This window comes from Balaenoptera musculus, chromosome 3, assembly GCF_009873245.2.
Source record: "Balaenoptera musculus isolate JJ_BM4_2016_0621 chromosome 3, mBalMus1.pri.v3, whole genome shotgun sequence".
Classification (NCBI taxonomy): Eukaryota; Metazoa; Chordata; class Mammalia; order Artiodactyla; family Balaenopteridae; genus Balaenoptera; species Balaenoptera musculus.
In genome coordinates this window covers 114,678,787-114,695,167 of record NC_045787.1, presented here as the reverse complement: position 1 = coordinate 114,695,167, position 16,381 = coordinate 114,678,787, and the positions used below count along the sequence as shown (strand labels likewise).

The window sequence follows — 16,381 nt, the reverse complement described above, 5'->3', positions numbered from 1 at the left end:
TACATGGCACATTGTATGTTGTGTCTTATTTTGCTCAGTTTTTACAACCTGCATGTGAATCATTGCTGTATACCTCATAATTCACTGGCTCTTGAACGAGAGCCTTTTGACTTTGGGAAAGGGACATGGTGACAAAGCAGAGGAGTGGATGAAAACTATTAAAATTAAAGGCGTAGTTTGCATACACTGCCAGCAGCTCCTTAGTGAGAGCTTCATTTCTCATTCTCCCCTTAGGACTGTTTGCTCTACTCTTAAATGAAATACTCAGCTTCCTTGGTTTTATTTTGGTGTTTACACAAACTGGTCTAGCAACTTTGATTGGCTTGTGGGGGTGTGGGCAGGAAGGACTGTTTATTTTGTTTGGAAGCTTTCCTGGAAAAACTTTTTTTTTTTTTAATTTATTTTTTAAAACCAGAAGCCTCCTTTTTTTTTTAATTAAAAACAATTTTTTTTATTTATTTATTTTTGGCCACGCGGTGCAGCATGCGGGATCTTAGTTCCCTGACCAGGGATCGAACCCATGCCCCCTGCAGTGGAAATGCAGAGTCCTAGCCACTGGACTGCCAGGGAATTCCTAGAAAAACTTTAATTTGCTGTATCAAACCCAACATACAAAACATCAGAGATTATAATGTGGCCTTTAAATTTCTGAAGTAAAAGCCATCCATTTAAATAATCCTTGTTTCCTCATCCCCAGTCAGGTGTCAGATGAATTCAAAAACTTAAGGTTTCCCCCTTAAGACTGGGTAGGGAGAGGCACAAGGGGAAACTAGTGAAAGGTAATTTTTAAAAATATTAGTCAAAATTCAAAATGAGTAAGAAGCCAAGACTAACTTTCAAGTAGTGTTTCAGATTTAGCAACTTGGTAGAAATCTACCAAACATAATTTTTGGCAAGCTATACTTCCAAACCATTTTTTTTAAGTGGAATCCTATAACAAGATTATGTTCTTAGGTATCTCTACCACTTTGTCCTCTCTAGGATGTTAAATGGATGTGAGTGCAAGGTTGCCCAACTCTGTTGCTATACAGTGAAGTTGCTTAATGGATGCTTATCTTCTTAACCTATCTGCAGTGGAAAGTAAATAGCTGCTTATCTTAAGGTCATTGCTTTGTCCTCCACCTGATTATCTTGCTTTAGGGATTTCCTTTAGGCATTTTGGGTTCACTCAGTTAATTTATCCCAACATCCTTTTTAGCCTCAAACTTTACATCCTTTGGGGCTTTCCTTTGGGGCTTGGTGCGCATTAGCTTCCTGAGCTCTATGAGCCTTCACCCCTGCTATCCTTGGAGCCCCTTCTCATTACGTTTCCTACTTAACTGCCTCTTTGCTAGTTCCATCTCCTAGGAAACTATTCTGTAAATCAGAGCACATGAGCTTTTTAAAACTGAGCCCTTCTTTTGAGAAGTAACTAACTCCCTTGGTCCCTAAAGATTCCAAAAGCCCCGGGGTAGACAAATATGCTCTTTTGAGAATTGTTCATCTGAAAACAAATACAAGCCAGTGAAGCCCATATTGCAACTTAACCTGTCTTCTTTTTTCCCTATCTTGGGTATTTTCATATTATACAGGTGGCACCTACAATCTAGAACAAGTTTGAAGTTAAATTTACTTGCCCAGTTTTTCCAGCCCCTCCTAGATAAAGCAAACTCCTTTTCTCCTCTTTGGCCTATAAGATTTGGCAGAACTCCAGAAGGAATTATCAAAAAGTTTTTTGGAAATTCCTCTTCAGGAACTTAGCAAGATAAATATTGGAAGTAAAGCAGTTTGTTACATTTGATAGCTGAAAAATAGGACCCAGAGCATACTCCTCACTGACTGTAAAGATCATTTTTCTTTTTTTGTAATAGAAGATACCAGTTTGTTTCATTTGAGAATTCTTTTTCTATCTAATTCAGAAACTGGAACATGGCCACAGGTAGAATTGTATGAGAGCGATACATCTGACTTAGTGTAAATGTGTGTGTGCATGAGCAAGGGATTGTTCCGAATCACTCTGGTTTGTCAGTACTGTATTTGAAATTTTAGGTGATTTAAATAATGGAACTAGATATACATTTATATAGATGAAGAAATAACTATAGATCAGGTGTGGTGTGTGGATATGCTTTATCTTATATGAAGTGTATCTTGGAAGCAGCTTTTTTTAGTGATCATTTTGCTTGTGTTTGTGGTAACAACTAAAGCTGCTTATCATAAATTTGTTTGATTCTCTGGCTTGGCTAGAATATTTGCTCCCCTATCCAAGGGGTGGCAGCAGAGCACACACCATACTTTACCATGTACTGTCATTAATCGACTTGCAGTTTGTTGGGGGAAGTATCACAAAGGTTGTGAACCAGCCTTCTAGATTTGGAGTAGATACCCCAACAGAAACAGTGGTGCTTTTGGAGACAGACATTAGCTGACAGTCTGAGAGCAACTATTTTGATAGTGGAAGAGCTTGATAGCCAGCTTGTCTCCTTCTAAAGAAAACTTGTCTGACTAAGGGACTTGTGGAATTCACCACTAGGAGAAAACTTTCAAAGGGCAGGGTCTTGTGTAAGTGAGGTCCCTTTCCAATGCTGGTACCAAGGTGCACATTTGTGAAGTTAATTTTACTCTAGAAAGATAGTTTCCAGACACTTCCAGATTTTAAACACCTATAGTTACAAAGCTAATATGAGGGGTTTTCTCTACTTTTTGATGTTGTTCCCCTCACTGTCTCTTCCCTTCTTTCTTATGCCACTTGGCACATAAGCCCATTTGACTTGACACTGTACCCATCTTTCTAATTTCTTTTTCTTGCCAACGTCCACCAGACACTGGATATGTGAGATTACATACTCTTGGTGATTGGGGGAAAGTTTAGGTGTTTCTGGCAGTCTTCCCAATTTATCTAAAGAAAGCCCCCACCCATTTCATTATGACACTAATACTTGTAATGATTAAACTTGTCATAGCCTTTAGGGGCATGATCTATAAGAATCTCAGGAAGTAACTTTCCTACAGACTCATTAAGTATCATGTAGAAACAGTCTGTAAAATGATAATCACATTTCTTAACATGCTTTGACTCATCAGATCAGCTTTTGCCTTCAAAATATAAATTGACTCAATTTATTTATTTACTTTATTTTTATTGAAGTATAGTTGATTTACAGTGTTAATTTCTGCTTTACAGCAAAGTGATCAGTTATACATGTATACATTCTTTTTTTATACTCTTTTCATTATGGTTTATCATAGGATTTCTTTTAATTGATTTATTTTTTATTTTTGGCTGCATTGGGTCTTCGTTGCTGCGCGTGGGCTTTCTGTAGTTGTGGCAAGCGGGCGCTCCTCTTCTTTGCGGTGTGCCGGCTTCTCATCGCGGTGGCTTCTCGTTGTGGAGCACGGGCTCTAGGCGCGTGGGCTCAGTAGTTGTGGCACACGGGCTTAGTTGCTCCGTGGCATGAGGGATCTTCCCAGACAAGGGCTCAACCCGTGTCCCCTGCATTGGCAGGTGGATTTTTAACCACTGCGCCACCAGGGAAGCCTGATAATGTAGTTTTATGTTTGCTTCAAGGAGAACTAGGAATATTGAAATGAGGTATTTCTTAACTGGTGGTGCTAGTAAGTATCTCGAGAATGTCTAGGTACAAAAGATATGTTGCTGGCATCAGTATTAAGGTAAGAGTGAGGCTGGTGGCTGCTCATAAGGGACCTCCCATGTGACAAGGCCTTGGGGGTGTCCTCCATAGGTCAGGGTTTAGTCCTGGTTTTTAGTTGTAGAAACTTGAATTTGCTTGAGTACCCAGAGTTGATCAGACTTTCAGTGCATTGCTCTTTTTAATCAAACTCAAAAGTGATTAATATGTAAAATTTATTTAGAGAGAGGTGTGTGTGTGTGGGTGTGACATTGTGTGAATCCAAGGCTCTCGTTTCCCATTGTAAGGATACTTAGGGTGCTAAATTAGTGATTATAAATTTTCGTGGTGAGCCTGGAATTTTATTTATTTATTTTTAATACTTATTTTATTTATTTATTTTTAATATTTATTTTATTTATTTATTTTTTTGGCTGCGTCGGGTCTTAGTTGCGGCATGCGGGATCTTTGCGGTGTGGGCTCTTCCTTGTGGCACGTCGGGCTTCTCTCTCGTTGTGGCGTGTGGGTTTTTTTTTCTTTCTCTAGTTGTGGCGCGTGGGCTCTGTAGTTTTGCGGCACACCAGCTCTCTCGTTGAGGCGCCCGAGCTCAGTAGTTTTGGTGCGCAGCTTAGTTGCCCCGCGGCATGTGGGTCTTAGTTCCAGGGATCAGGGATCGAACCCACGTCCCCTGCATTGGAAGGCGGATTCTTTACCACTGGACCACCAGGAATTTTAAAGGGGGGGACCAGGATATTAAATTGGTATTTCATCTAGACTTTGGAAAGACTTTTTGCACCATCCTATGATGGCATCATCCTCTGAAGAACCACCAGATTCCAAGCCTCTGCCATAGACTCAAGGTCAAACTCAAGCCTGTTGTCACACCCTTATCAAAGCTTCTCTCTTCATTCCTCAGGGAATGAGGTGTTTCCCAAGAACCCCTTAAAGTGCCTTCTTTACATATTATATAACTAATATTCATTCAGATAATTGAGCACCTACCATATTTTTTTTTTAATTGAAGTATAGTTGATTGTAAATCAGACTGCTGTACAGCAGAGTGATTCAGTTATACATACGTATTCCTTTTCATATTCTTTTCCATTATGGTTTATTACAGGATATTGAATATAGTTGCCTGTGCTATACAGTGGGATCTTGGTGTTTATTTTATATATACTAGTTTATAGGTATACTATCTGCGAATCCCAAACTCCTGATTTATCCCTCCCCCACCCATTTTCTCCTTTGGTAACCATAAGTTTGTTTTCTACATCTGTGAGTCTGTTTCTGTTTTGTAAGGAAGTTCATTTGTGTCATATTTTTAGATTCCACATGTAAGTGATATCATATGGTATTTGTCTCTGTCTGATTTCACTTAGTATGATAGTCTCTAGGTCCATCCATTTTGCTGCAGATAGCATTATTTCATTCTTTTTTATGGCTGAGTAGTATTCGTGTGTGTGTGTGTGTATGTGTTTACCACATCCTTATCCATTCATCTGTCGATGGACATTTAGGTTGCTTCCATGTCTTGGTTATTGTAGATAGTGCTGCTGTGAACATTGGGGTGCATGTATCATTTCAAATTTTCGAGTTTTCTCTGGATATATATGCCCAGGAGTGGGATTGCTGGATCATATGGTAGTTATATTTTTAGTTTTTTAAGGAACCTCCATACTGTTTTCCATAGTAGCTGCACCATTTTACATTCTCACCAGCAGTGTAGGGAGGGTTCCCTTTTCTCTACACCCTATCATTTGTTATTTGTAAACTTTTTGATGATAGCCATTCTGACTGTTGTGAGGCGATACCTCATTGTAGTTTTGATGTGCATTTCTCTGATAATTAGCAATGTTGAGCATCTTTTCATGAAATGTCTATTTAGGTCTTCTGCCTATTTTTGATTGGGTTGTTTGTTTTTTGTTATTGAGTTGTATGAGCTGTTTGTATACTTTGGAAATTAAGCCCTTGTCAGTCTCATCATTTGCAAATATTTTCTTGCATTTAGTAGGTTGTCTTTTTGTTTTGTTTATGGTTTCTTTGCTGTGCAAAAGTTTACAAGTTTGATTAGGTCCCATTTGTTTATTTTTGCTTTTATTTCTATTGCCTTGGGAGACTGACCTAAGAAAACACTGGTATGATTTATGTCTGAAAATGTTTTGCCTATGTTCTTTTCTAGGAGCTCTATGGTGTCATGTCTTGTATTTAAGTCTTTCAGCGTCTTGAGTTTATTTTTGTGTATGGTGTGAGGGGGTGTTCTAACTTCATTGATTTACAGGCGGCCGCCCAGCCTTCCCAGCACAACTTGCTGAAGAGACTGTCTTTTCTCCATTGTATATTCTTGCCTCTTTGTCAAAGATTGACTGTAGGTGTGTGGGTTTATTTCTGGGCTCTCAGTTCTGTTCCATTGTTCTATATATGTTTGTTTTTGGAGCACCTACCGTATTCTGAACACAATTCCTAGCTCTGGGTACACTTTGATTACAGTGGTGTAGCCCCTACCTTCGTGGTCACCTTGAGAGTGATTTATTTCTACTATTTTAGGGGCGTCTCACTTTTAACTCCCTTTACTAATGATAACTCTTTACTTATGTGGTACTTAAACCTCTAATGCTATGCTTTCTTTGACAGCAATGGCACAAGCATGATATCATTGATCATTCCTCCCAAAGACCAGATTTCACGAGTGGCAAAAATGTTAGCAGATGAGTTTGGAACTGCATCTAACATTAAGTCAAGAGTAAACCGCCTTTCAGTCCTGGGAGCCATTACATCTGTACAACAAAGACTCAAACTTTATAACAAAGGTAATCTGGAGCTTGATCATTTACCTCCTCTACTTTGTTTGTCTTGGTTGTATTTTCCACTTTGATCCTGCCATGATGCTTTCGGTCACTAGTGTTTTCTTCACCCAGCCATAAGCATTGTCCCTTTGGTCTTTTTTTCCCCCCCTAAGTTATTTTTTGAAAGTTAAGTAGTATTCACTGTACTTAAAATAATAAATCCTCCTTTTTAACACATCTCAAGTTTCAAAATTAGGGAGAGAAATCTGCCTGAGAGATTTACAGATATTTCCACTTTATTTAAATTATGATTTAAAGGGGCAGGAACAACAGGCTGTGGGAACATTTTCTATTAATTGAGGACAATTAGGTGTGGATATAAGTAGAGAAATTGTTTGTGTTCTTTGCAGTACCTCCAAATGGCCTGGTTGTTTACTGTGGTACAATTGTAACAGAAGAAGGAAAAGAAAAGAAAGTCAACATTGACTTTGAACCTTTCAAACCAATTAATACTTCATTGTATTTGTGTGACAACAAATTCCATACAGAGGTAAGAAGTTCATCGAATATTTTCATTACCCCGAAAGAAACCCCATACCCATTAGCAGTCATTCCCAGTCCTCCCTCCCTTCCCCCATACCCCAAGATCTCTCAGCTCTAGGCTACCCCTAATCTATTTTCTATCTCTGTGGATTTGCTTGTGCTGGGCATTTCAATATAAATGGAATGATAGAATGGGTGGCCTTTTGTGCCTAGCTTCTTTCAGTTAGCACGTTTTCAAGGTTCATCCATGTTGTGGAATGTATTGTGCTTCATTCCTTTTTATTACCAAATAATATTTGCCACATTTTACTTATTTAACATCATTTGATGAATATGTTGTTTCCACTGTTTGTTATGAATAATACTGCTTTGAACATACATGTACAAGTTTTTGTATGTCCATATGTTTTCATTGGGGGCAGGTATATACCTAGGAGTGGAATTTCTGGGTTATATGGTAACTGTTAAACCGTTTCAGGAATTGCCAGGCTGTTCTAATTGTGCCATTTTACAAGGCTGGCTTTGTTTTTTTTTTTACATTATTATGGCACTGAATGATATGATCATTCAGCATATTTGAGGAAAGTGCTAAGCTGGGTTTGAAGAACTAATTAGAAGCAAAGAAATAATTGGTTACCTGATCTCCATGTCTCCCTATGTATCCATGATACTTGCCTACATTTCTCGCTCTCTTAGTTTTCAGCTCACAAACTGTAAAATCTTTATTAGCAGGTCCATAAGAGCTCCCCCCCCCCCATAAAACTTTTGAGTGACAAGAGCTGCCATAATATGATGAACATTAAGGGTGGAAAGGAAACCTCATTAGAGTGACCTAAATCAGTCAACAGTAGAACAATCAGGAATTCACAGCTGGCTCCTAGTTCAGTCTCTTGCCTTTCATCGACCTAGGGGAAAACCTCTACAGTGGAATTAGAACTGACATTTGTCAACATAGTTTACAATGGATGATTTTGCTAACTTGACAGGAAGTTCAGTTCCAGTCAGATCTTGACCGGTTGCATAGATGGTGGAGACTGATTTTCTCTTGGCTATCACAGCCTCCTTCTGGCAAAAGCTTCATTGGAGAAGCTCTTTGCCACCCTCTCCCACTTAACTGTTGTCTGGTTTGATGAAAGCAGATTTTAAATCTTGTTGATTTAAATAGTACCTGGTACTCATGTTACCTAGTTTTAGCTTACTTATTAAGTTAGCTTCATTGGTTTTTCTAAACCTTAACTCCTCTTCCAAGACACCATTTTATCGTGCTAGCTTTATTTATTTTGGCTTTAACGTGTTATGTCAATAACTACATACGAATGTGGCATACTGAACAATACAACTTGTGTCGTGTTTAATCGGGATATTTATACATTCTTATAAGGGATAAATCTATTCCCTGATGAGCAGGCTTGTTAAAAACCTAAATTAATCAAGCTGCGTATCAGAGGTTATTGGGATAAGGCAAAATTTTTAACGTGGGCAATATTCATGTCTTTTTTTTAATATCCGCCAACACGTTGTTTTATTTTTTTTGTTTTGCTTTGTTTTATAAATTTATTTTATTTATTTATTTTTGGCTGCGTTGGGTCTTCAGTGCTATGCACGGGCTTTCTCTAGTTGCAGCGAGCAGGGGCTACTCTGCATTGCGGTGTGCGAGCTTCTCATTGCAGTGGCTTCTCTTGTTGTGGAGCACGGGCTCTATGTGCACAGGCTTCAGTAGTTGTGGCACGTGGGCTCAGTAGTTGTGGCACATGGGCTCAGTATTTGTGGCTCGCAGGCTTCAGTAGTTGTGCCATATGGGCTTAGTTGCTCCGTGGCATGTGGGATCTTCCCAGACCAGGGCTCGAATCCGTGTCCCCTGCATTGGCAGGCAGATTCTTAACCACTGCGCCACCAGAGAAGCCCAATATTCATGTCTTAATGCTAATTATCAGGCGTGCTTTGGTTAAAGGGTGATTCTTAGTGATTAATCTGCTTTCCAGTCAATTCCTGAAGGAGCTATTTTCTTCCTCAGTTAAATGGTATAGGTAATAATTTCTTAGTGCTAAAGAGGCTGCCACCTAGTAATTAGTCATCCACCAAGTCTATAGAATTTAAACTCCATCATGGAAAGTCTTGCCCATCTATATGGGTCCCAGGACTATTTAAATATTTTCTCTTTCAGGAGGCAGAAATACAATGATATAATGCTAACCCAGAAGGAGGATTTTCCCCCATAAAAATTCAGAATTATTACCTGTAGTACCTTCAATATACAATTGAGTTTTAGATCCTGATATCATTAATGATACTCAAGACATAGTTAAATAAAACATTTAAAAATTAGATCTTTTTATACACTGTTTCTGGGTTTTGTACTCAGTGAGTACTACTCTAGAGTTGATTTACAAGATACTCTTATTTGCCATAGTGAATACCGCCTATTAATGCTGGGGTTATTAATGGTAACAGAAAGTCAGCTTTTGGAGGTTAGACTTTGAATTTGAACGTTATTTTCCCTAGACCATCATCAGTCTAAAATCAAGGACCTAGGAAGAATTTGAGCCCTGTAACTCTGTATTAGTTTTGCATTCCTGTGCCTAGGTCAGCTTTGTAAAAAGGCTTCACGTTGATATTGTTGGTTTTCTCCTGCATCTGGTTCAGATTTGTCCATATGAGTTACATATTTATAGCTGAAGTCTATAAATTACTCCATGAAATGGTTTTTCTGTAGTACTCATACCATTCTAAGTGAGTGGAGAGGGCTTGTATATGTCCTTTTGGATTTTTGTCTTGACTTTAGCAAAGCTTTGAGGTTTATTGTGTGGTACCTGTGTTTGCTTTTCAGGCTCTTACAGCACTACTTTCAGATGATAGCAAGTTTGGCTTCATTGTAATAGATGGTAGTGGTGCACTTTTTGGCACACTCCAAGGAAATACAAGAGAAGTTCTGCACAAATTCACCGTGGATCTCCCAAAGAAACATGGTAATCTAGGAAGAGAACATGAGCACCTTTGCTTTGTGTCTAACATTAAAGAAGCAAATTGTATAAATAGGGGAAAGTAAATCCAGATGATGGGAGAAGCATCATGCAGTGACTCATTGGTGCTTGTGGCTCTTTTGACTAGAGAATTAGTGGTCACTCTGTGAAAGCCAGTAATAGCTTATACCAAACATTTAAGTTAAGGGAATAGTGATTTTCCTCTTTCTCCTTTCCTTGGGGAATAGCATGATTATATAGTTACTTTTTAATTAGCAAGGCATCTTGTACTTCTTAATAATTGACTTTTTCTCTCACCACTTTTCTTTGTCAAAGGTAGAGGAGGTCAATCAGCCTTGCGTTTTGCCCGTTTAAGAATGGAAAAGCGACATAACTATGTTCGGAAAGTAGCTGAGACTGCTGTGCAGCTGTTTATTTCTGGGGACAAAGTGAATGTTGCTGGTCTTGTTTTAGCTGGATCAGCTGACTTTAAAACTGAACTAAGTCAATCTGATATGTTTGATCAGGTAAGTGAGAAGTAGATGCTCCTTTATGTAAGTTTCTAGGTGGGAGTAGTTGAGTTCTTTGAGTGCCGGGACATGCACATCTTTTTTACTTTTACAGTGAAAAATTCTGTGTTAAAAACCTAGCTCTGAGTGGACAAAATTCCATGTGTATTATTAGGAATATTAGGAGATATTCCCCCATGTCTTTCTGGACTTTTTTTCTTTTGAAATCAGCCATTTTTTGGATGGTATCTTTCTGGACCCTATGTTGGCCCCTGATTTTAGTGGGTTGCCATAATTGGCTTTAAAATGGAGTTTGATTTCAAAGAAACTAGGACTGGTTTTTCCTGTCTTTTTCTAACTTATTCCTGGAGGTAAGTAAAGCATTGAACCTCTCAGCAATATGACAGAGCTGATTAAGCCTAAAGTGTTTAATCCAGAAAGCTCTATTGGGTTATGACTTGGGCTGGCCATAACACATTCCCAAGGTGTTCTTCTGGTGTGGGGTAGTAGCATTACAGTAGAAGGCTCACTAAAGAAGCTGTCTTATATACTCTTACCACCTTATATAGCAGGAACCAATAGTTCCTCCTTTCCTTCACAAGATACTTTGTTTTGTTTGTGTTTAATGAGTTAGGCTTTTATAGGTCTGACAGAATGTGTGATATCGTTGGCTAAGGAAGTTTATCCTGGCAGTGTTCTTCAGTGAGACCTATTCAAGAGTAAATTGGGCTCTTTCCTCTCCTCTTGAGGCTTCACTGATCATGTTGCTAGTTTTGCATGCCATTAAAAGGTAATGGGTCTTGGTAAGGGTGTTTTGAAGTACTAATGATGTGCTTTTTAAATTTTTTTTAATTGTGTCAGAGGTTGCAATCAAAAGTTTTAAAATTAGTTGATATATCTTATGGTGGTGAAAATGGATTCAACCAAGCTATTGAGTTATCTACTGAAGTCCTCTCCAACGTGAAGTTCATTCAAGAGAAGAAGTTAATAGGTATCAGTGAAATGCAACTTACTTACTGTGAAATGTTTTTGTATGTATATGTGTATGTATATATGTACGAAACAAAACACTGAAAAGGTAAAAGGAAGATTTAGCATTTTAATTTAAGTCCTCAGTGGAATCATTAATCTCTCTTTAGTTGTTAAGTCTAATAAATGTGTTTGTTTTTCTACTGTTTTTACCCTTTGGCAATAGGAACCAAACTTCAGTTAGATTTCCCATATTAATTATCCTTTGTAATAGAGTGATGAATAGAGAGCTCAAATTAAAGATTAATGGGGCCATTGTTTGGCTTTGTTTCTAATTTGACACACATTTCCAAATGATTGTGTATTTGGCCCAACTGTTACCTCTTCAGAGTCATTTTCTGGAGCCTCAACTAGCAGTGTGATTTTTCACTGACGTTTGGCACTTACTTATTTTTAAGTTGACTTTTTTCTCTCCCTGATTTTGAGTAAGAAGCTCTGTATCTACAAAAGAAACCTTAATATATGTTCTTAATGACCTGTCCCTAACCACAGGGCGATACTTTGATGAAATCAGCCAGGACACGGGCAAGTACTGTTTTGGAGTTGAAGATACACTAAAGGCTTTAGAAATGGGAGCTGTAGAGATTCTAATAGTCTATGAAAATCTGGATATAATGAGATATGTTCTTCATTGCCAAGGCACAGAAGGTATGAGAATTAGAAAATAAGATGACTATTACTGACCTGTGTATTCAAGAAGCCTGAGGGGGAGATTTGGGAAAGGTGGCTGATTTCAGGAGCAATCAAAAGGCAGATCTATACCGTGTTCCCCAGTCTTTCAGTCTGTATCCAATTGAACTGATAAATGTCTACCTAAGATTGTTAAATTTTTTGAGGACAAGGGCTATATCTTAAATATCTTTGGTGTTTCCTTATGATAGGAGCAGTGTACCTGGTAGACATTCATTCATTGCATGCTGACTAATATTCTTATGAAAAGGTTGCTAGAATGAGTTCAGGAGCTCTTTCATCTAACCTGATTCATCTCATGGAACTTAAACCTGGTAGTATATGAGAAGCAAGTTAACACATTCTTTTTTCCCCCATGCTGCAGAGGAGAAAATTCTCTATCTAACTCCAGAACAAGAGAAGGATAAATCTCATTTTACAGACAAAGAGGTATGTGATTGGTTTGGTGATCCATACAAGGAAACATAAATCCATATGTTAGAGCCCTGGCAGCACAGAGTAGCATCAGCCTTGGAAAACCAAACCTCATACTTGCTGGCAGTGGGGAGTACCGGGAGGTGGTCAGCTCCTGTATGCCACATACTGATCTGATTCCAAAGAAGGAGGCCAGGTCATGGTTACTGTGGTTCCTTATTTTAAAAGAAAACATTCTCATACTTGAAAAATGTTTGAGAGGAAGATTAATTAAATAGTTCCTCTCCTGCACTGTGAAATCTGTGCTGCTTTCTTCATTTACTTTACCAGCTCTTCTACTACAGCAGCTTCTACAGGTTTGGCCTAACTGCATCACCACAGCTTCAAGTGTTAACCTGGTCAGCACAGGTCCCTTTTAATTGGTAGCTTCTTCAAGTTCTGAGTTGAAGGACTTTGGTTTTTACAAGGCTGCTCAAAAAAGCAGTTCTGGCGTGTCTCGGCTGTTGAATGAGTGCTGCCTAGAGACACTTTATAACAGCCTGACTTCTAGACAACAGGAGGAACCATAAGTTGAAAAACTGCTAAGTGTGTGTTAACATTTCATTATTGAGGCTAGAGCCTGGGGAGGAATGTTGTTTCAAGTAATCAGAATTTCCATGCTGTTGCAATTATATCACCAGAAACCGTAATTTGCTTACAGTTTCACACACATAGATATAATGACAGGGACAAGGAGAATGTTGGCAGGCAAGGGAGCAAGCGTTCCTGTCTTGATATATCCTAATCCCATTGTTTCTGTATCTCGTGGCTGCCCCTGCAGACAGGACAAGAACATGAGCTGATTGAGAGCATGCCCCTGCTGGAGTGGTTTGCTAACAACTATAAAAAATTTGGAGCTACATTGGAAATTGTCACAGATAAGTCACAAGAAGGATCCCAGTTTGTGAAAGGATTTGGTGGAATTGGAGGTGAGTAGCAAATCAGAAAACTAATAGCCAGGGTCTCAGGCCACAGCCTTTTCCTGGCTATCCCAAAATAACGTTAACTTCAGGTGAGGTGTGCTCATCATCCGCTGAGGCAGGGGATTGAGGCAGCACATGGCTGCAGGTTCCTTGGTTGGGACCACTTTTTATCATCTCTTTGCTTTCTATAATTCTGCAAGGGGATTGGGCTTCCCTTAATAGAGGGAACGTGCTCCCCACCCCCCCGTTCTGTGAACCACAGCTATTGACTCTGTTTGTTTCCCCAGGTATCTTGCGGTACCGAGTAGATTTCCAGGGAATGGAATACCAAGGAGGAGATGATGAATTTTTTGACCTTGATGACTACTAGGTAGTCGACATGGGTCCGGCAAAACGTGCCTCACCCTCCAGCATCCAACCCAAGGAGCATACCCGTGGTGGAATCCAAACAGATCCCTGCCTTACAATTGGAACATTTCCAGAACTTAGTCCATGAGCATTGGATATTGAAAAGAAAAGCGAAACAAAAACCAGACCCAACCCTACACTTTGGTTTGTCATGGTGTCAGCGCAGCAGCCTACAACTAAGTTCCTAAATGCCACTTTGGACTAATTTAAAAAAGAATCCCAGTTTTTACTTTTACTTGATGGTGAAATTGGTTGCTCTTGTATTTTATGAAAAAAAAAAAATGATTTTTTTAACCTTCATACATAGAAGCAAAATACTTTAACTGCTGTAAACCTTCAAAAGTTAATAGAAATGAGATCATACTGGTTTGTTTCTTGTTTTGATTGGAGAAAAATTAAATTGCTGCATTTCGCAGTGACCCATTTACATGGCATTCTCAGCTTAGACTGCATAAGAAGAAATACATGTGGTGAAATGTTGGAACCATTTCTCTCTTGGTCTCTGTTTAATGTTGAAAGGGTGAGCTAATAGGAGGCAGTTTCAACTTCACTCCCTCATACTACCCCTCCCCTCCAGACTGTCAGTTTCAAGGATGCAGATTGTATTGCAAAGATAAACTGACACATGAAGCATTTGGGCCAGTGCTCTGTTTCCTTCCATCTGTTTTGCAGGCGCATTTGTGCCCGGGGTTTGGGAGCCCTTAGCATCAATTGCTTTGACAAGGGTTTGCATAATCTTGCATACTAGAAACCAGCTTGGGATGGATATGATGGGGCTTCTGTGCTATTGCTGGGATTGGGAGAAATAAAACATGCAATTTAAGTGGAAGCAAAGAAATTTAAAGAATATTTTATTTTGCTTGGGTCTGTCCTTGGCAAAAGGGAGGTGGTCATGTTTTCCTTGTGTTGGGTGGCATGAGATTATGTGAATGTTTTGATTTTTTAAAAATGAACTGCAAGGTTTTCACAGGAACGACAGACAAGACATGTATGACTGTGCATGTAATTGTAAACCCCTGACGTCCTGGTGGGGTTGGAGCATCTGTTTCAAATACGGGACTTACAAGCACCTCTCATAGGATAAATTATGGGAGGAGGGTGGGAAGGGCATGGGTGGGAAGGGATGGGACACAGCTTCTGGCACCAAGGACTTAACCACGTTGGATCCAAAAGTGGGCCTGAAAACCTGAAGCTTATGCTTCACAGCTGGGCTGTAAATCGGACTTGACCCCAGCTGACATGCAAGGTCATGGCGTGCCTGAGGTGGTGACAGTGAACAAAGTGTGTAGGACGTGCCCAGCGGTAGCAATGGAAAAAAGTATACCAAATGGACTTTGAAGGACCAAAGGTTTTAAAAGTCAATTGGTATCACCCCACACTGCTAGGGTAGTGGGGTGCATTTGGTTTTCAAATTGGGTACTTTTAACACTTTAGTGCCTGACTGCTGTTCTTCACTGACTTGACTCAGTCACTCGTAGCTTTATTGGTCTGAACCAGCTCCTTGTTCCCAGGTTACAGACCTGCCTATCGTTCCAATAATCCTGTTTCACTTGAATGAAGGGAGTATGTCTTAAATGTAAAGCTTCTGGTTCTCACACTGTACTCTGAGGTCCAAATGACTGTCTATGTATAACCTGATGTCTCAACCCCCAGTGAGAAGAGTCAATTCTTTGGTATTCACCAACGCGGGAGGCTTCACCGGAGCAGGCTTTTGCTTTGGGCTCTGCTGTTTGTTTGCAGAACACCCAAGAGCGAGCAAACATGCTCTCTTCATAGCAGTACCTTAGGGTTTTGCCATTGTAAATGGGTCTAATGTGATATGACAAGACCAGAGAAATTGGATGTAAATTTACATTTTTGAATATGCTTGTTGTTTCACATGATACATTTAGGGTATGCAGCTCCTTTTGTAGTTTTTATTTTTACTATTTAAGTTTGGAAATGATGCCAAATTTTTGTATTTCTTTAATCAATGTGTTCTCTTTGGTGATATATATTGCATTATATATTGATGTGTGTATCAATATATACTGATATGTATTACACTTACACATACAAACACATAAATAAGAGGGGGTGAAAACCGTAGCCTTTGCATTCTCTATAGCCTCTACGGAGAGATCCTAAGCAGCAAAATCTTGGTGTTGTGATGTACAGAAATGGAGAAGAGTATTAAACCATATTTAAGAATATACTTTGTGTGCTTGAGATTCTTTAGGACTGTTCCTAAGAAAGGTCTGAACCGTGGAGAACAGTGAGTGAGCTCTCTAAGGCACATGTCAGTTTCATCATAGTTACTAACTTTTCAGCCTTAGATTTAGTTGTCTTTGGCTACATTTGCCTATAGAAGGTTATATGCAAAGGGTATCTGAGGTCATGATCCCAGTGTTAACACCAGAGGAAAGAGGTTCCAGTTGCTAGGGCCAAACTAATTTGTATCTTACTCTATTCTACATGCATGCCAAAGGGAAA

At 39.2% G+C, this 16,381-nt stretch overlaps 1 protein-coding gene across 1 annotated transcript in view; it reads left to right on the top strand.

Moving 5' to 3' along the window:
* The window catches only part of ETF1 (eukaryotic translation termination factor 1), a 28,241-nt gene extending 12,140 nt beyond the window's left edge, over positions 1-16,101 (top strand). The window contains exons 3-11 of the mRNA XM_036846106.1: positions 6,243-6,418; positions 6,805-6,944; positions 9,765-9,903; positions 10,234-10,424; positions 11,268-11,397; positions 11,928-12,083; positions 12,490-12,554; positions 13,360-13,507; positions 13,789-16,101. Of these exons, the coding sequence (XP_036702001.1) occupies positions 6,243-6,418; positions 6,805-6,944; positions 9,765-9,903; positions 10,234-10,424; positions 11,268-11,397; positions 11,928-12,083; positions 12,490-12,554; positions 13,360-13,507; positions 13,789-13,871 (1,228 nt within the window). The 3' untranslated portion in view covers positions 13,872-16,101. The remainder of the gene's footprint in view (positions 1-6,242; positions 6,419-6,804; positions 6,945-9,764; positions 9,904-10,233; positions 10,425-11,267; positions 11,398-11,927; positions 12,084-12,489; positions 12,555-13,359; positions 13,508-13,788) is intronic.
* The last annotated feature ends 280 nt before the right edge of the window (positions 16,102-16,381 follow it).